This window comes from Hylobates moloch, unplaced genomic scaffold, assembly GCF_009828535.3.
Source record: "Hylobates moloch isolate HMO894 unplaced genomic scaffold, HMol_V3 SCAFFOLD_13, whole genome shotgun sequence".
Taxonomy (NCBI): Eukaryota; Metazoa; Chordata; class Mammalia; order Primates; family Hylobatidae; genus Hylobates; species Hylobates moloch.
The window spans coordinates 80,593,490-80,615,088 of NW_026652288.1; the positions used below are offsets into that span (position 1 = coordinate 80,593,490).

General features: G+C 36.6%; 1 protein-coding gene across 1 annotated transcript in view; it reads left to right on the forward strand.

Moving 5' to 3' along the window:
- SEC62 (SEC62 homolog, preprotein translocation factor) overlaps positions 1-21,599 on the forward strand; it is a 31,289-nt gene that overhangs the window by 1,997 nt on the left and 7,693 nt on the right. Inside the window, exons 2-7 of the mRNA XM_032173971.2 lie at positions 7,007-7,115; positions 8,641-8,746; positions 14,399-14,603; positions 14,849-14,941; positions 17,859-17,919; positions 20,310-20,429. Coding sequence (XP_032029862.1) covers positions 7,007-7,115; positions 8,641-8,746; positions 14,399-14,603; positions 14,849-14,941; positions 17,859-17,919; positions 20,310-20,429 — 694 coding nt within the window. The remainder of the gene's footprint in view (positions 1-7,006; positions 7,116-8,640; positions 8,747-14,398; positions 14,604-14,848; positions 14,942-17,858; positions 17,920-20,309; positions 20,430-21,599) is intronic.

Below are 21,599 nucleotides of genomic sequence, written 5' to 3' on the forward strand. Positions count from 1 at the left end.
TCCTTACCCAGGATGAAGGATTTAGATTGGATTGTTATTTTGTTTTTTGTTAACTACTCTTTGATATGCTGAAGAAAAATTAACAACCCTCTATTCAGTAAATTATTAGGTTGGGAGTTATGTAGAGTATAGCTATTTACTTTCTATTATTTGAGGATTGATTATTAAAAATCTACTGAGCATACCGCAAAATTAAGTGACATTTATTTTTCTGTCCTTGAAATTTTCTGCATGGCTGTATAAAATGTTTGTGAGAGATCTTAGAGTACTACTTTCATGCAGTCTAACACACTTACGAAAATATACTAGCCTAGAAAGTACCTCAGTGTTATCATTCCAGATAATCAGAAACTATAATACATCACTTCTGATAAAAAGATCAAATGTAATGAAAAGTTCAGAGTTTAACTTACAAAAAAGATCCTGTTGTAGAATTTTTAGGCAAAGTTCTGTAATACCAGCTGAGTTTCTGTCATTTGTTGCTTGATGTTTTATGTTTAGAAAGATGTTTATGTTTAATAGATTCAGTGATCTTTAATTATAGTTTGCACATTGGGGAGAAATGTTTGATACAAACAAATAAGTTCAGGGTTAAAAAAAAGTAGCTAATTTGCTTTTTCTGTGTAATTCAGTATAATTTCAGATTCTCGTGTCCCATCGAAGTTTCTAGCAAGAGGACTGTTGTCACATTTCCTTCTTGGACTCACATTACTGGTCACTGAAAACCAGAAGTGAGCTACATGTACTCATACAGTAACTGCATATAGATTAACAATGTGCTGCTGCATACTAGAAGTTGATTTACAATCCTGGTATCAAGAAATTTTAGAGTTTAAAAGGATCTAGTAGGGTTTGTTTGGAAGCCGCCTTTTTCATAAATTCAGTCTTACATGAAAGCACAGTGGTGATCCTACAGCTGACTGATCTCACCCAACACCCTCGTTTTTCAGATAAACAGAGGTCCGGTGAGGTTTTGTGACTTAATCCAGGATCGTCAATCAAGATAGTAAAACCAGATTTAGACCAGGTCTTCTGATTCCCAACTGAATACTCTTTCTGTCTCACAATAAATAAAAAAATAAGTTGCTTTGAAATACGTTAATCCTGACTTCTTTATTATTGAATTATACAACGTAAAGACTTAACATGACTTGTCCTTGCTAAAGAGAATCATCCCATTCAATATTCTGCTTATATGTAAAATATGCAGTTGAGTTTTGAGACATTTAAATGGCTAATTCTTAGAACTTTTATAACCCTCCATTAGTTATTTTTGTTGCACCCATCTGTCTTCCTGGCAAGCAATAAAACCTGGACATATCATGGGCTTATGTGCTTAATTTCAGGACAGGGAAGAAAAGAGAAAATTTAGGACTATATAGCCAGACTATACAGGTCTGATTTCTGACTCTGAATTTTCTGAAGAGAAAGAAAGGAAGCCAGTCCTAAATCAGAAAACTACCCCCCAAAGGCTTAATGGAGGGTTTTGCAGTTTAGCAAACCCATTGCCAAGGAAAGAATACAACAGAAGGGAGTTGGAGCTATTACAGAAAGGCACTGCTGTTGTCTAGATACTCTTGTATGGCGTTATTTGTGTAGCACATTGTGTTACTAATGATTAAGGTCCCCTCCAGCTTTCAGATTTTATTGTTAAACTACTATTTGCATTTTTCACAAATATTTTATACTGCTTGAACCAAGCCTTTTTCTTTTTTGCTCAGTTCGTGGTTGACAGATCAACTAAGCTAATTTTTATTGGATGTAGTAATTTTTAAAAGTTCCTCTGTATCACAAATTCTGTAAGATTGGTGCCCGTTACATACTTACTCTTGATTTTTTTCTCAAAAAGGTTAAATATTGACTAAAATAACTTAGAAATGGCAAACTCTATTTTGTTATAGTATTTGAGTATTGGTGTATTCTAAAATAAAAAACTATTTATTAAAGAATTTTGTAAGAGTATTCTAACCAAACTTCCAATTTAAATAATTTTGGATTTTAAGTTACAGCATCCAGTGTATTGGTGTTGGGTGCAAAGAAAGGAAAGGCAGTCCAGCCTAAATTTATTGGCTCTTAGCTTCTTCATTGTAAGACAGTTGTGTTCATTCATTGAATTAAGACGTTCTCTCCATTTGTTTGAAGATTGATAGGTTGGTTTCTCTTTATTAGTGGGTGCTACTATTCCCAAAAGGCCTTCACTTTGTTAGAAGTCTTCTAGGAAAATTATAAAAACATTCTGTTTACATCAAAAGAGAACAAAGAGGGGGAGGTACTGTAGTCCAATGTATAAACAAAAAGAAGGTAAAACTTTTATACCCTCTTATGCTGCATCAGGAGAACAATGAAAATGAAGACTTTGCATGTTGGATGTGGTGGCTTGTGCTTGTAATCCCAACTGTCTGTTCATGTTCTCATGGTACTGTTGTTTTGTTTTGTTTTGTTTTGTTTTGTTTTGTTTTGTTTTGTTTTGTTTTAAAGAGACAAGGTCTCACTCTGGTGCCCAGGCTGGAATGCAGTGATGGCATCATAGCTCACTAGAGACTCAAACTCCTGGGCTCAAGTGATCCTCTGGCCACAACCTCCCAACTAGCTGGGACTACAGGTGTGCACCACCTCACCTAGCTAATTTTTTTTAACTTTTTGTAGAGATGGAGTATCAGAAATTGTTACCCAGGCTGGTCTTAAACTCCTGGTCTCATGCGATCCACATCAGCCTCCCAAAGTGGTGGGGATTATAGGGATGAGCCACTGAGCCCTGCCTCTCATGGTACTCTTCTACAGCAATCTATCTTTCTGGCTTCAACGCCCAAGCAATGGCACAAATTATGTTGTTGCATTGAAGGCAGTCTACAATATGGATAAGTTATTATAAGTTAATAAATTGCAATACTTTAAGAAAGTATCAGTAAACAAGTTAATTCTGTGTCTATTCGGGAGAGATTATCCAAGTCCATGTTTTCTGGTCTCTTCCTTTCATTGCCTCTTGGTAGTGCCTTTACGAAGGACAGGGTGCAGTTTTAGAAGAGTTTGGTGAACTTGAAATTAATTGTTAGAATGAGATTTTTAAATTTTGTGCATACATATCAGATTCCCTATTGCATAATATGTAATCAACTTCTCAATTTTTTTATGTATCCTAATATTTAATCAGGTTTTACATGTGATGTCTCTATCAGCAGCCAGTAGATTAGTATATTTATGTCTGTATTCAGGAATGGTATAACTGAGTGATAGTATGAGTATATTTGTATCATGCCTAAATTTGATATGGTCATTCTCTACAATTACCTTCCTTCCAAATTTCCTTTCTGTTGATAAAGTTAGAAATCTGACATCTTTACCTAGCCATTTTATTTATCCTTTATCATTGAGTTCTATCTGTTCTACATTTGAAATGTTTCAAATATCTAAATTTCTTTCCCATTTATAGTCCAGTGTCACACTACAATTTACTTGAATATTACAGTAGTCTTCCATCCATTTCCCTGCCTTATGCATTTTTTTCCAGTTCATCCTACACACAGCCACCAAAATCATGTCTAAATCATTTTTCTAATTATGTCCTATTCAGAAACTGCTAGTGGTCTTTCTGCTGCTTACAGGGTAAAGTAGAAATTTCCTTGCCTACCTTGATGACTCTTTATTCTACTTTTACACACTTAATCTTCCAATACTTCCTAGCTTGTCTCTACTAGAGCCAAATTTTGTGTCATTCTCAGCCACAATATTTATGGCTTTTCAGTCAGTTTACCCAAAACTTGTTCATCTTTCAAAATTTAGCTTCCTCTTCCAGTGTTCCCATCCACATTGATAATCTCACTCCTACTTTGTGTGCTTTCACTTTGTTGCCAAGGCTGGAGTGCAGTGGCATGATCTTGGTTCACTGCAGCTTCAACCTACCAAGGCTCAGGTGGTCTTCCTACCTCAGCCTCCTGAGTAGCTGGAACTACACATGTGCACCACCTTTTTCTTTCTTTCTTTTTTTTTTTTTTTTTTTGTAGAGAAGGAGTTTTACCATGTTGCCCAGGTTGGTCTCAAGCCTGGTCTCCTGGGCCAAGCAGTCTGCCTGCCTCAGCCTCCCGAAGTACTGGGATTACAGGCATGGGCCACCCAACCCATCCTACTCTGTGTATTTCAAAAATATTTTTTCTGCCCCTCTTTTTGGGAAGTAATAATTACTGCTTCTAATAGTTATGTAACAAGAGTGTACATATTATGCCTTACAAATCTTTGCTGTTAACTGTAGCATCCAAAGATGATAGCGTAAGTACTCTGTAAGTCTGAAAGAACAGGTCACGTTTATTCAGACTTCTCCCCTGCAATTTTTAATCAAGCACCTCCCAGTAACAAGTTACTTAATTAGATCAATTTTAAGTTGACAACAGATGTATCAGATGAGGAAAAAACTGAGCATGTGTGGTGTGATTATATAATAGAATTGGTTTCTATAAACCATTTATAGTATTCAACTTTTATAGTATTACTTTTTCAGATGTATGGATATATAGACTATTATTTACTAATTGAGGCTCTGCAAAGTGTAGTGTATTTTACAAACATAATTAAATACTATCATTTAATATACCTGATACCAACATATATTAATATATTTTAGCATGGTTTCAAAAATTTTAATTAGGAAGTTTTGCCTTTTATTATATCAGAAAGTATATTTTGTAGTCAGGCCTCAAATAAATCATTATGAATCTTGTAGTTGTTCCTGAACTTGGAGTGTTAAATTTTGAATTTGCCATTTTTTTAAGGTTCTCCTTTTTGGCCGGGCGTGGTGGCTCACGCCTGTAATCCCAGCACTTTGGGAGGCTGAGGCATGCAGATCATCTGAGGTCAGGAATTCGAGACCACCCTGGCCAACATGGTAAAATCCCATCCCTACAAAAAATTAGCCGGACATGGTGGTGGGCACCTGTAATCCCAGCTACTTGGGAGGCTGAAGCATGAGAATTGCTGGAACCCAGGAGGAAGAGGTTGCAGTGAGCTGAGATAGCACCATTGCACTCCAGCCTGGGCAACAGAGCAAGACTGCGTCTCAAAAAAAAAAAAAAAAAAAAAACATTCTACTTTTTGTGATACATATTTTCATATATGAAAGTTTTAATTTCATAAATACTTGGTTTTTATAGTAGTCTTCTTTTGGGTTGAGTGATTTGGGCTCTTAATTTTTATTACCACAAATAGCCCACAGCTGGTAGTTGCAGACTGTAGGAATTGTACACTGGTATGATCTTACACAGGTAATTGGGCTACTGGAAGTAGAGGACTTGGGAAATACAAAGGAAGAAATGAGAGATGTACCTGCCAGGAGACTCAGTAACCAAAACAAAAACTTCCACTTCATCTAACAAATTATTCCTTTCTGGGATAAAGTTAAAGCTGAAACCTAGGTTGGTTGATTGTTCTTTATTTTCCTCAAACATAACTGAATTCAGACTTAACTTTGGAAAAACCCGACATAGATAAGTTGGATAGATTCTTTTTTCTATTTTGCATCATTAGATTTTTTTTGCTTGAAACAACTATCTTTAGCATTAATTCTTAGCATCTTAGATTCTTGCCAGATTATTTTTTACTATTATTTGGCATTTTATTCTTTAAAGAAGCAGACCTTCCTGAAATCACTCACATTTAGATTATATGTTGCTGGAAATATTGAATGTTCTGTGTATTGTGCTTAAGCATGCAATTAAAGACAGTAATTAAGTACAGTGCATTTGTTTCAATAGCTTACAGCAATAAGACAGCTTTTGAAAGTTTATACATAAGATGTATACAAAGATAGACTGTCTTCATTTTCTTCAGTACGTGGGTAGGGAAAATAAATTCACAGGAGGAATTGTCAAAGAAGTTCAGAATGAAAGGGAATAAAGGGAAGATGGGGAATGAGAAACAATGAAGAAAATAATAGAAAATTTGGGAAAAGATATAGAAGAAAGAAAGCAGAGAAGGATGAAAATGGCCTTTCCAAAACGACTCTTTGTCAGTGCACTTCCATTAATCACCTCTTCAAATGAGATAGTAGTATCTCTTTTTGCATTTTTTATTTTTGCCTCACCCTTCCTGGAGAAGAGAAGATGAGAAAGACAGTCCCAGGAGTGTCTGGTATCTGCAGCCACAGGGGGGAAAGGAAAGAGAATACAAATGGTCATTGTGTCAGTAGTTCTTATGGCTACCACATTGGGGGCAGCTGTCATTGATTAATTTGAGAACGCCTCCTGCTATCTGTTGTCCATTGTTCAGGTTACATATCTTTGGCTGTTATTTTAACATTTATTTATGACACTTGTTTCTACTTACTTTGACATTTGGATACTCACTATTAGCAACATCTTATCTTTTTAATTACTGTTTTGTGGCTTATAAAAAGAGACTATAGGCCGGTGACGATGGCTCACACCTGTAATCCTGGCACTTTGGGAGGCCGAGGCCGGCAGATCACTTGAGGTCAGGAGTTCAAGACCACCCTGGCCAACATGGCGAAACCCTGTCTCTACTAAAAATACAAAAATTAGCTGGGCATGGTGGCAGGCACCTGTAATACCAGCTACTCGGGAGGCTGAGGCAGGAGAGTTACTTGAACTCAGGAGGCAGAAGTTGCAGTGAGCTGAGATCGCACCACTTCACTCTAGCCTGAGAGTGAGACTCCATCTCAAAAAAAATAAAAATAAAAATAAAAAGACCGTATAAGAATGAAAGTGAACTGGTGGTACAAAGTAGTTACCATTGTGGAAAAAAACAACTCAAATGCCTCATAGTTGAAGCCAAGAAGCAGACAGGCTTTGCCTCTATCAACTTATATTTGAAAAACGTAGTTTCTTTAAATCTCCATTTTTGTCTTTTGAATACATTATTAGGTCTGCTCCAGAGAAAGCTTGAAAGCAAGGCCTGTACTCCACTTGAAAAGATTCATAAAATAGATTTGTAAATTATTCTTCAGTGCATGAATTTCTCAAGTATATTATTATACTAAATTAATATTCATATGTTGCAGGAAGTTGGTGAACCATCTAAAGAAGAGAAGGCTGTGGCCAAGTATCTTCGATTCAACTGTCCAACAAAGTCCACCAATATGATGGGCCACCGGGTTGATTATTTTATTGGTAGGATTATATCAGTAAAATCATATTAGTGTACATATCTTATGATGTTAACCTACATTTGGGATATGTAGAAGTTTTAAAAGTGCTTTCCAAATGTGATTGTTATGGTGATGGGCATATGGCAGTTGATTATTCTGTTCTTTTCTTTTATGATTGAAAATGTCTGTAATAAAAAGATGTTTTCTTTTTTTTTGAGACGGAGTCTTTCTCTGTTCCCCAGGCTGGAGTGCAGTGGCACAATCTCGGCTCACTGCAAGCTCCGCCTCCCGGGTTCACGCCATTCTCCTGCCTCAGCCTCCCGCGTAGCTGGGACTACAGGCGCCCGCCAACACGCCTGGCTAATTTTTTGTATTTTTAGTAGAGACGGGGTTTCATCGTGTTACCCAGGATGGTCTCGATCTCCTGACCTCGTGATCTGCCTGCCTCGGCCTCCCAAAGTGCTGGGATTACAGGCTTGAGCCACCGCACCCGGCCAATAAAAAGATGTTTTCTAATAACAGTTGTTGGAAAATTTTTTAAATAGGATTTATTTTCAGTGTTTTAAAATACTACCTTTTGTTAAGATAGTATGTGTACTTGGAACTAAGAGTGCTGGCTTTTTTTCCCAAACAATGTCATTATAAGCTGATGTCATTTATAACACCAGCGCTTATAAGTAGGGGTTGAGTTTGCCTTTCTTATCAATTAAAAGTGAATTGCAGCTGGGTGTCGCGGCTCACACCTGTAGTCCCAACACTTTGGGAAGTCAAGGCAGGAGGATTGCTTGAGGCCAGGAGTTCGAGACCAGCCTATGCAACACAATGAGACCCCATCTCTACAAAAAGTTAGATGAGTATGATGGCATGCGCGTCTGAAGTGAGAGGATGGCTTGAGCTCGGGAGTTAGAGGCTGCAGTTAACTATGATCCCACCACTGTACTGCAGCCTGGGTGACAGAGCAAGAACCTGTCTCTTAGAAGAAAAAAAAAAACTAAATTGCCAGTATAGAGGAAAATTCCTTTATCATCTTTTTCTTTACTGTTATTAATGATTTGACATTCATTACAAGTTTTAAAAAGTAGATGTGCTAATCTCTTCAGATATAATATGTTTAGCTGTTTCTTGTGACAGCAGTAGATTGTTGACAGAGCTTCTTCCTCAATGTATTAGAGTAAAACTTGATGAGAATTTTTATTACTTACAGAGAGTGGAGAACATTTTTGTTTATATACATATGCTTGTGATTAATAAGAGCGATAGTTACATACAGATATTTTAAATTTTTGAATATTTCCCCATTAATTTATCTTGCTTTAGTTGGTCTTTCTGAATGCCATTATTTCCCAACATTACTTTTAAAAGATACTTAATATAGTTCACAAGTTGAGGTTTTGGGGAACTATTAATCATGATCATGTTAGATTTAATTTTCTGTTGAGTTTGGTTTTCTTTTTTGTTGCCAGAGTGTTGAAATTTCACTTTATAACATATTATTTAGATAGACATAAATTCCCATGTATGCTAAACTTAATGAATTTCTTCTTTAGCTTCAAAAGCAGTGGACTGTCTTTTGGATTCAAAGTGGGCAAAGGCCAAGAAAGGAGAGGAAGCTTTATTTACAACCAGGGAGTCTGTGGTTGACTACTGCAACAGGTACTGTTTATTTCTTAGTGAAGAATAACGTAGTAATTTTAAATTTTCTTCGTAGTCCTGAAGCTCCTTACATCATTAAATGTAGTGATACTACAACATAAATATAGTTTTCACATGTAACCTGATTTCTTTGGTACCTCTGGAAATGTGTTTGGTATTAGACTATTATACTTTTAACTGTATATAATTTTTATTTATGTTCTATTTTGTATATTTGTGAGCCCTACTGAAGGGTCAGCAACAAAAGTCATATACCAGTGCCTACCATAGAAAAGAAAGTTCTTTCTTTTGTAGAGCAAATTGGTTGAGGAGTCTTTTTTTCAAAACTTTTGCAGGAATTCCTATTAGCTGTGTTACCACTATTTTTTTAGTGCCTGCACTCTGAGCCATAAGCCTCATACCCTTTCCTGTTTGGTTCAGTGTTTGCTAATGTAGTATTTCTTCTAAAATCAAGGCAGCTGCAACATCTACCTTGTCTTTTTCTGAGAATTTCAAGATGAAATACAGCTAATTCAGTAATATACATATATTTTTCATAATAGATACTTTTTCTGTTCGGAAAAAACTTTTGATGGTGAGTGGTTTACCTAAAAGACAAAATCACCTTCCTTTTGGAAGGAAGTGTGCTGGTTTTTCTTTCCATTTCTTTTCTTTTTTTCTTGGTTTACTTAATACTAAGCATTTTCTTAATATATGTTAACTAAATTTTGTTTTCATAACACTAAAGCTTATCTTTGGGGATTTTAGATTTTTTTATGTGTACTAATATTTTATTTAATGGCACCTAAAGTATCAGCCACATAAGAACCCTCTTAAAAACCACTATTTCACAACCTGGTTTCTTAAGCTGTCAAGTTAAAGAATTGTTGAATATTTCTTAAAATTCTTAGTTGCCAAAGACTAGAGGTTACTAACAGACCTTTTGGAAACAGTAGGTTTCGGCCAGGCACAGTGGCTCATGCCCGTAATCCCAGCACTTTGGGAGGCCGAGGCAGGTGGATCACAAGGTGAGGAGATCGAGACCATTCTGGTTAACACGGTGAAAACCTGTCTCTACTAAAATTACAAAAAATTAGCCAGGCGTGGTGGCGGGCACCTATGGTCCCAGCTACTCGGGAGGCTGAGGCAGGAGAATGGCGTGAACCCGGGAGGCGGAGCTTGCAGTGAGCCGAGGTTGCGCCACTGCACTCCAGCCTGGACGACAGAATGAGACATTGTTGAGACAAGGATGAGCTAACACTCATGCAGTTGATATTTGCTTGTCTTTTGTAGCAACTTGTCTAGTTAGAATTAGCTCCAGCAAGCATATATCCAGGGCAACTTGAATCTGTGCTCGTGGGGAAAAAATAAAAAGGTGAATAGAATTAGCTCCAAAGTACAAACTTCCCGGCTGGGCACAGTGGTTCACGCCTGTAATCCTAACACTTTGGGAGGCCAAGGCAGGGGTGTCACATGAGGCCAGGAGTTCAAGACCAGCCTGACCAACATAGCGAAACCCTGTCTCTACTAAAAATACAAAAATTAGCCAGGCATGGTGGCATGCACCTGTTGTCCCAGCAACTTGGGTGGCTGAGACATGAAAATAGCTTCAACCCGGGAGGTGGAGGTTGCAGTGAGCCGAGATCGCACTACTGCACTCCAGCCTGGGTGACAGAGCAAGACTCTGTCTTAAAAACAAACCAAAAAGTACAAACTTCCTTACCTGCCACAAAACTGATGTATTTTTTACATGTCGTGTAAAAATTAAGAGATGCTACAAATGCAGAAACTGGGGCACAGAGAACTTAAGTACTTTATCTAAGGCTACACAGCTAGCAAGTGGCAGATCTAGGGTTCTAAATCTAGCAGCCTGTCTCCACAGTCTGTGTTCTTAACTACCACTCTATACTGTCTCCTCCAACAAAATGACAATGCATTTAATGGAGCTATTAGATCTGTAAGCCCAAATCTCTGAGTAGAGCGGCCAGTATGAATCCACATTTTTTGGCTTTTTAGGAGCCTTGGTACCTCGTTATTTGAAAAGCTCAAAAGACCTGAGTACAGAGAGTGTCCAGAGACACTCGATTTTCATTGTATACGCTCTTCCCACTGATGTCAGATTGTTTGAGTCCTTTCTGCACTAAAATAAATGAGAGTAGCATAACTTTAAGGTCTCCAGAGCCACTTCTAATACAACTGTAGAGTCTTGTTGGCCAGTCCTCATGAGTTGCTGCCCAGTAGCAGACAAAATCACAAAGGGTCTCTTGTCCACTTTCTTTTTTTCTTTTTTTGGCATCCTCCAATACTGTCAGTTTTTCTGAGGCAGCTAGGTGGCATGAGGGAATCTGAGGAAAAACAAAATAGGAAAATGTAGGGTGATAAAACAATCTTTTCTAATGTGATCTGTACCTTTAAATGGTCTATATCATGAATGAACTCATACATACTAGGTTAAGTCTCCATAAGACTTTGTATCACTGACCCCCAATCCAGTTATGTCGTCCTCAGTCTTGTGCACATACCACACTCATTTTTTCTTCTAGTCTTTTTCCTATCATAACTTGCCACTTTCCCTAAAGGTTCTCTTTCCTCTGTCCCACCTGCCTCTCAAAATCACAAACAAATCCCTCAAGTCCTTCCTCTACCGAATGTACTCTTCCCCAGGCCCTCCAGCCTTCATCAGCCTTTGTATCTGAAGTTCTACTGAGTTTATCAAGTTAGTACCTTCCAGTTTGGCCCTTAACTATTTTAGAATTGCTACACATGTGTTAGTTTTTTAAAAATCTCCTGCCAGCTAAGTCTGAAAACAATTGTAAGACTGTTTTATACTTTATTGTAACTCCATAACAATTATCACAGTGTGAGCACTTCATAAAAATTCACCTCTGCCACATTGGTGGAAGTCCCCAACATGTCTGGCATTTAATAAATGTTTGTTAAATCTGAAAAAAAGATGGAGGTGAAGGAAAAAAATACAGAAGTAATTTTTTAAACATTTTAGAAGCTGTTTTGAAACCACTTACTCAACAAATATTCTAGGCTCCAGGAATACAATAATAACTATGACTTCGTCCCTACATCAGAACATACTCTGATCTGTTAGGGAAGATTTATAACTAATTACAATGCAGTGTGTTGAATAAGGAAGAGAGAGATGGTGAAACTATGAAGAATGACATCACACAGAAAATGTTTTAAGTAAATTTTGAAACATAAATAGGTGATTACCCAACAAACAAGAGAAGAAAGGAAATTCATTCCAAGCAAAGGGCATAGAACACACCGCGATAGGAAAGTATGAGTAGTTGTGTAAAAATGTCAGAGAGCTTTGTGTTAGTAATGTGTTCTGTGTCATGGATTTAAAGCCAAACAAATGGAGGCTCTGATATTATACAAATGTTAAATAATGTCAGTCTCACCTTTCAACCTAATTGTGAAATTATTTTCAACACAATTTGATTGAAAGTTAATGATCTACTTTTCTTTCATGGGGGTGGGCAGCTGTGCAGGAAAATTGACAGAAGCAGATGATCCTGCTGGTTCTATTGCCTTCAGTATCTACTCATCAGAGAAAAGGCTTTTTTCTACTAAAGTTGCATTGTTTGTTTTTAAAATTATTTCTTTATTAAGAATCATTTTTTCCACTAAAGTAAATTTAAGAAAATGGGAACTGTTGCAAATGATTTAGAAGAAAATCCAAATTACTAATAATGTTGCTTCATAGATAGCCACATTACCATTTGAGAATATATACTTCAAGTATCTGTATGTGTACACATGTACTCTTAATATATGGACATGTATATTAACTGCATTATAAAATGCTAGTTTTTCAATTAACATATGATGAACAGGATGTATTTTTATTTTCATTTGGAGTGGTAATAAATGTTCCTGAAAGAAAATCTGGAAATCACATAAGTGCACAAATAAAATTAGAATATATTTTCATTATAGATTTTTTTTGTAAGACATTCTGAAGAAGAGTAAAAAATATAAGACTACACTTCATATTCAAATATGCTACTACTATTCTTAAATCCCACTTTGTACTCATAAGTAGTTAATCATTAAGGTCTCATTTCAGATTCTTGTTTGTTTATATATGTATATGTATTCATAGCAGATATGATGGTAGCATTTTGGGGGGCAGTTTGAACATTTGCACAATTATATGCACAATCATATTTGCATAATTTAAAAATAGCTCTTCCAAATAAGTAGTATGGGCCAAATGAGGAAACCTAGAAATTAGCTTTGTGGAAGTGCTCATAGGCTGGACCTAATTGGGGAGCAGATGGAAGCCCAGCCAGACAGGTAAAACATAGGTGCTTCAGGGGACTGAACACAATGACAAAAAGAAGTGGTTATCTGGACAGGAAGAAAGCATCTAGTTAACAAGTGCTGTGATGTGCTGGAGCAGGCACCAGTGAGGTGTAAATAGAAAAGTAGCTATATAGTCACCATTAGCAGGCACCAGTGGTGGTAGTGAGACGTAGCTTCTAGATTGTATTGTGGTAATTAGACATTATCAAAGCAGGAATGAAGAAACCAACCAGGAATTCTGAAACTAGAACATGAGATTTGAAAAAGTGACTTTTAGGTGACAAAATAAGGGCAACCCAATTTCTTGAGTAGGATTGTAAGGTTAAAGAGAAACTACCAAGCAAGGTTGACTTAATTTGGGGTCAGGTAAAAAATGAACAAAGCAAGGATCTCTCTCTCTTAAGAAGTTTACCGTCTAGTGAAGGAGCAAACAACTATTACAAATTATATAGTGAGTTAGAAGATAAGTGCTATGGATAGGATAACAGGAAATGAGAGAATGGGAAGGTGGGCTTAGGTTTCAAACAGAGTAGGTTGTGGTTGAGGGAAAACTTGAAGGAAGTGAGGGAGTGAAATAAAAGGACCTGCTTATTTGGGGGAAGAGCATTCTAAGTAAAGGGAACAGCCAGTGTAAAGGCCCTAAGATGAGAATATAAAATATAATAATAACTGCTAAAAAGAGAGAAGAACAATCTATTTAGAGAGAAATTAGTGAAACCAGGAATACATCATGTTTTGCGAAATATATTGCACATTTTTCAATTTGATGTTGTGCACATCCTTTTCAGAGTCCAAAAATCTCACCTCAGTATATTTAATCATTGCTTAATTGAAGATAATCATTACAGTGGCAGACTGAATTGTGAAGTGCTTAGAGAAAAAATAACACCAAGAAAGCTGAAAAAATTATTTGGACCAATCAAATCATCACTTTTAATCTGTTAGCATTTCTTAAACTGTTTATTTTCTCCTTTCTTTATTATGTCAGCTCTTGCATTTGAGACTTAACATAAAGTGAAGCTGAGTCTTGATTACTCTGTATGAACCCAGAAAGAGTCTTTATATGGATAATCTCAAGCCTATAATCTCTTTTATACTTAAGGTACATCATTAAAAGTGAAAATTATATGAATATCACTGAGTTTTGACAACTTTTATATAATTGACTATAAAGTTTTTTTATTTAGTGGTAGAGTTGACTACTTTTTCATGGGCATACTAGTTGTAGTTTCTCTTGTGTTTGCTAATTTATGCCTTCCTTTGCTTATTTTATTCAGGTCTTGATATTTTTGCTTTTTAGTCAATATCTAGATGGGGAGTGTAATGCCATACCTGTTTTTCCCAAAGGCTTTTAAAGAAGCAGTTTTTTCACCGAGCCCTAAAAGTAATGAAAATGAAATATGATAAAGACATAAAGAAAGAAAAAGATAAAGGAAAAGCTGAAAGTGGAAAAGAAGAAGATAAAAAGAGCAAGAAAGAAAATATAAAGGATGAGAAGACAAAAAAAGAAAAAGAGAAAAAAAAAGATGGTGAAAAGGAAGAATCCAAAAAGGTGAGTTAATCTAAAATTAAGTAAAATTTTAAAAATCATTATGTGCACATGATCACGACTGGCCTGTGAGCACATTTAAGTATTATGCAACACCTACCTGAGATAACTATATCAGAGTTGTTGTAAATACTGTGGTTGAGAATTTTTATTTCTGTGTTACAAATAGTGAAAATTTTTTGACTGTATGAACGTCATATTTCTTGCTTACTTGTGTTATTTCTTCTATCCAACTTGTGTTTTCGTAGGAGGAAACTCCAGGAACTCCTAAAAAGAAGGAAACTAAGAAAAAATTCAAACTTGAGCCACATGATGATCAGGTTTTTCTGGATGGAAATGAGGTGAGAGTAGGCCTATAACTAGAAGTTCAGTTTTCTATAGGAGTTTTTAGAAATATGTTTGATGCCTTCACTAATAAAAGGAAAAATTTTGAGAAATCTAATTATGCACTTAAATGTATAAAAACTACTCTATTTTTAAAAATCAATAATTTCTCTTATTTAGATTTTTAAATGTCATATTTGACTGTGAGTGATAGGAAACCTCAAATAAAAGCATCTTAGTACAAAATAGATGCTTATTTCTTTTTCATCAGTGAAATCTGTAGGTAAGCTGTACAGACATGTCAGCTCCATGGTGGATCCCAGCTCTTCTTTTCTCCTCTGTCTGAGGCTTCTAGCTAAGGTTACCTTATGGTCCAGAATGACTGCCAACCTTATATCTGCATCGAAAAGAGGAAAGGAGAGTGAAGAATATGTCTCCTCTTTAAGGAGACCACTTTAAGGACACTGTCCAGAAAGCTGGCAATTTCATTTCTGCTTGAATTCCATTGGCCAGAACATAGTCACATGGTCATACATATGAGAAGTAAAATCTTGGAAATGCATTTTTTATACAGGGTAATTATTTGCCCAGCTGAAATGTAGGGTTTCCATTATTATCAAAGAAAAAAGAGCAGAATAGGAGATAGCTACAAATCTCTATCTCTTACAGAATGTAAGTCAGACACATCACTTGAGGGGCTTAAAATTTTTAACATTACTTGATGAAGGCCGGGCACGGTGGCTCACGCTTGTAATCCCAGCACTTTGGGAGGCCGAGGCGGGCGGATCACGAGGTCAGGAGATCGAGACCACAGTGAAACCCCGTCTCTACTAAAAATACAAAAAATTGGCTGGGCGAGGTGGCAGGCGCCTGTAGTCCCAGCTACTCGGGAGGCTGAGGCAGGAGAATGGCGTGAACCTGGGAGGCGGAGCTTGCAGTGAGCCGAGATTGCGCCACTGCACTCCAGCCTGGGTGACAGAGCGAGACTCCGTCTCAAAAAAAAAAAAAAAAAAAAACATTACTTGATGCTTTGTGCTTATCATTTGTAATGGAAGATTTGTATGGTGGTAGCCTTCCATAAAGACTGCTTAATTCAGTCACTTCACCACTACATAAACATGAGTTATATAATGGGCATTGAACTGTTGTGAATTTCAGGATATATCCTTTCCTGCTATACCTATACAGAAGTAACATCTATAAAGTCATGGCTCCTAGGGTTGTGTGTTTGAAATTCTTACTTGCATGAGACTATCTAGAGTGGGATTGTGGGGGAGGATTATATATCTATAATAAAGTGTCCTCAGGTGACTGATGTGAACCCCTGGTTAAGAACCACTGTAATAGAAAACCGTAGGTCTTTCTTAATGTGAAGGTTGAAATGCCCTCAGTTAAACGTTGAGCATCAGCTATGTGCCAGACATTTTTATAGGCGTTGGGAATAGCTTGATAAATAGGATAAAATCTCTTAGGGTCTAGCAAAGATACAGGCACTTAAGCATGTTAATATAGTACAGTGTGGTAAGCATTAATGGTGTGAAAGCACCAGTTAGGAATAGTTAATTTAGTCATGAAAGATAAGAAGGGTCTAAAGGACACTTGAGCTTAGACTTGAAGATGACTGGCAGATTGCCAGGTGTGCCAGGAAGGAGTTTAGGTCTGTTAGGGAAGGAAGCAGCCTGAGCAAACACATGGGTGCTTGCTATCCTGAAAAGCCTAGATTTTTATTCTGTAGAAAGCAGCATGCACTCCATAACTTTTAAAGTTGTGAAATATCTTTTTTAAAAAAACATGTTTTTTTAGAATGGAAAGTGGCAGAAATAATGTCTGTGAATCTGATTCCCAAGGAAATGGGCAGAGTAAAATAAGAGGTTTAAGTGGAACCTCTGGTGTTACAAATTGAAGAACCACGTTGGAAAGACAATAAAGAGTTCTGGTCAATATAGAAATAAGAGGGAAGAGTACTGTTATTTATAGAAACTAAGAAATAAAACTGAGTTTTGTGGATGAATGATCAGAGTTCTGATCTGAATGAAGTAAATTTCTGTTGTGTAAAATAAGAGCCTGATAAAAGTAAATTAAGTTTTGAAGTAGTGGTTCCCAGCTTATGGGCCCTCCATGGAGGAGTAGGCAATGAAATTAATACAGTCATAGAGACTATGTTCACGAAGCATGATCTTTAATAATTGATCATTGTGTCTTCTCAGGAGAGAAAAGGGTGGAGTTGAGTGATAACTGGATCTCTAACAGGGCCTGGCTGGAATCTATCTTAACTGTGCTTTTATCCCAGACTGGTACATCATTACATTAGGGACAAAAAGGTTGGCAGTTGCTGGTGTTTTTGTTGAATAAATAATGATTTGCACACATGAACAATTTTTTTTCCCCCAAGACAGAGTCTTGCTCTGTCACCCATGCTGGAGTGCAGTGGTGTGATCTCAGCTAACTGCAACCTCTGCCTCCTGGGTTCAAGCAATTCTCCTGCCTCAGCCTCCCGAGTAGCTGGGATTACAAGCGTCCACCACCACACCCGGCTAATTTTTGTATTTTTAGTAGAGACAGGGTTTCACCATGTTGGCCAGGCTGGTCTTGAACTCCTGACCTCAAGTGGTCTGCCCGCCTTGGCCTCCAAAGGGCTGGGATTATAGGCGTGAGCCACCAAGCCTGACCAAACAAATTTTTAAGTGTATATAAGAACATACAAATTTACTTAAGTGCTTTATAGAATTTATAGTTTTCCTGTAATCATTTTCTAGTGCCAGAAGAACCACTACTACTGAAGGAAAGATCTTTGGAATTTATTTACCTTAGAAAGTACTTCTCATATGTTAAGAGGTTGATGACTGCTTTAAAGGACCTAAAATATAGAATTAAGCATTACTTTCTAATGTGACATTAGAACTTTTAAGCACCGAGGTTTCTTGATTCTTCTAGGTGTATGTATGGATCTATGACCCAGTTCACTTTAAAACATTTGTCATGGGATTAATTCTTGGTAAGTAGTGAGATGTTAATAGCTTTAAAGTGCAATCTAAAATTTAGAAAACAATATGCAGATACTGTAAAAGAAAATGTTCCTAAATTTAAAATAGTTGTCATTTTAAAAATATTTTAAAGTCAGAAGATAAATAATAAACTAAGGAAAATATTTGAAACATATTAAAGATCTTTTAAGAGATAACAAACTGATAGAAAAATGGTCAAGGTAGTTAACAGATAAAGAAATACAATGACCAATCATCATGAGTGATACTTAATCACACTTATAATATATACAGATTAAAGCTGTAGTGATTAAGAGGCTTGCAAACCTTAACATTAAAAGTCTTAGAAAAAAATCAGCACTCTCTAACAGTTGATAGGTATGTCTATTGTTTTAATTTTTGTAAAGGACAATTTGTCAGTATCTTTGAAATTTTATGTGTCTGCAGTGACCCAGCAATTCTAGGAATTTATTCCATGGCTGTTCCCATACAGTTGCACAAAGTGTGTACATTGACACATTATCTGTTTTTTTCCAAATCCCTTAGACTATACTTGAGTATAATCTAGCAAATATCTTTCATATTTGAAATGCTTATACCATTTGATCTAATAAATTCCACTTTAAGGAATTTACCCTATGCCATAATCACAGTTGCACAAATGTACATGTGCAAGGGTATTATACCTAGAATAGATTAAAAAAAAAAAAAAAAGACAGTTACAGAAGAGTAAGAATAGTATAAGCTCATTTTCTTATTTAGAAAAAAAGTCCCTGTAGCTAGTTAATTATATATAGGCAGTCTCTGAGAATACAGGTAAGCTTAATAGTACTTAACCTCTGGGAAGTGGAATAAGAATTAGATGAAGACTTAATTTTCTCTATACCTTTTGATTTGCTTGTTTGTGACAGGGTCTCATTCCTGTCACCCAGGCTGGAATGCAATGGCACAATCATGGTTCACTGCAGCCCGACTTGCTGGGGTCAGGTGATCTCCCACATCAGCCTACTGAGTAGCTGGAACTATAGGCACACTCCACCACACCCCACTAATTTTTGTATTTTTTTGTAGAGACGGGTTTCGCCATGTTGTCCAGGCTGGTCTCGAACTCCTGGGCACTTGCCTCGTTGTCCCAAAGTGCTGGGGGTTTGATTTGTTTTTTATTTGCTTTTTAACAGTGTATATTCCAGGAGGTTTTATGGGGAAAGAATGATTTAACAAACAAACAAAAAATAGGTAGCAGTTAAAATAAGCTTGGTCAATATGGTATCATAGGATCCCATTCAAAATAACTCTTTAGGCTGGGCTCAGTGGCTCACACCTGTAATCCTAACACTTCAGGAGGCCAAGGCAGGGAGGTGGCTTGAATCCAAGAGTTTGAAACCAGCCTAGGCAACATGGCGAAACCTCATTTCTACAAAAAATACAAAAAATTAGCCAGGTGTGGTGGTTCACACCTGTAGTCCCAACTACTTAGAAGACTGAGGTGGGAGGATCACCTAAGCTCAGGAGGTCGAGGCTGTGGTGAGCCGAGATCATGCCACTGCACTCCAGCCTGGGTGACAGAGTAAGATTCTGTTTCAGAAAACAAAAAGCAAAATAACTCTTTTATAATAAGAGTACTAGTCACTTTGCTAGATATTTTGCATACAATATATCATTTCATCCTCACAACAACCTTTGAAAAATAGGAAGAGACTTATTAAATATAAGGTAACTTAGCCTCAAAAGAGTTAAGTAACTTGCTCAGGGTTACGTAGCTTATAAGTGATGGAGCTACAATTTTAATCCTGGTCTTACTCTAAAGACCTAATAACCAGGCTTCTAATTTCTTATAATTCTTTTCTTGTGTCCCCACTTTACTTGCAAAAAAACTGGAGATACTTGTAAACAGTTTCCCTAAGCACCAAAAAAACATCTGTAGCAGAATCACCTGGGGAATCTTTCAGTCTGTGGATGTCAGAGCTCCACCCCAGAAGAAGAATCTCCAGAGAGGGGTCTTGGAAATCATTTTTTGTTGGGTTTGTTGTTCTGTTGTTTCTTTTAGCTCCCTTACTTTGTAGGCAGATATCTTAATATTTTTTAAATAAAGTAGATATAGCTTGAAAAAGGGGGCAGTTGATAAATTAAGGAGGTGACAGTTTTGAATTTCTACATAGCATTTTTTTCTAATTATATGTAATTTACACTAATAAAAACTAGTTTAAGAAGAGTATAAAATGTTAGGTTGAACAATATGAAATTGCTCATAATTGACCATTTTTTACCTATTAAAATGGCAATTTTATATTTCATTGTGTTTATGTTTCTCAGTTTTTCCCCCAGGGATATGTTTCTGTTAATGCAGCCATACCATTTAAGTTTTTATTCTAAAATTTAACTTTGTCATTTCTTGTTCCAGTGATTGCAGTAATAGCGGCCACCCTCTTCCCCCTTTGGCCAGCAGAAATGAGAGTAGGTGTTTATTACCTCAGTGTGGGTGCAGGCTGTTTTGTAGCCAGTATTCTTCTCCTTGCTGTTGGTAAGTATTGTTATTATAAAATTGACCTCAAGAAGGTTGGTATTGAGCAGTTGGACTGTAAATTGGAGCTTCAGTGAAGCTTAAAAAAAATTAATGGAGGTAAATCAAGAAGTACATGGTCCTACTTTCTGAGTCAAATCTCAAAACTCAGGCTTGATAAGATTTGTTCTGTCTGCAGAAAAAGGATTTAATACATCTTTTAAAAAATTTTTTTTAATTATTAAGATTATTTTTTATTGACAGATCATAATTGTATACATTTATGGGGTACAATGTGATGTTTTGGTGTATGTGTACAATGTGGAATGTTTAAATCAAGCTAATTAACATAATTAGCATATCCATCACCTTTCTTGCCTATCATTTATTGTGAGACATTTGAAATTTACTTAGTTATTTTGAAATATACCATACATTATTATATCTTAATCTGCAAATAGATGTGCTTTAAAAATTAGTTATGGCAAAGGTGTTTAATATTTTTGCAATGGTAGATCATTTATTAGACATAATACTTTCAGTAAAACATTTTTTAATTTTGACTTAGAACAAATGCAACATCTAAATAATCTATGCATATATTTAATAAATGATTCTAGACAATTGATTTGCCATTTTGGGAAAAATCAGTAATTTTCACCCAGGTACCAAAATACTAGGTGCAATAAGGAGTTAATGTTTTAAAAATCAAATAGGAAAACGTAAGTAAATGAATTTTCCACATTTCTGGAAGACTGGGGTCTTTCACAGTTTATTTGTTTAGAGGCGGGGTCTTGCTCTGTCACCCAATGGTGAGATCATAGCTCACTGCAGCCTTGAATTCCTGGGCTTAAGCAATCCTCCTGCCTCAGCCTCCCAAGTAGCTAGGAGTACTGGTGCATGTCATCATGCCTGGCTTTTTGTGGGGGAGATAGGGTATCACTCTGCCCAGGCTGGTCTAAAACTCCTGACTTCAAGTGATCCTCCAGCATTGGCCCCCCAAAGTGCTGGGATTATAAGATTGTCACCACACCCAGCCATGTTTCATAGTTAAAAAGCAATATAGGGCCGGGCACAGTGGCTCATGCCTGTAACTCTAGCAATTTGGGAGGCCAAGGTGGGTGGATGACAAGGTCAGGAGATCGAGGCCATCCTGGCCAACACGGTGAAACCCCGTCTCTACTAAGAATA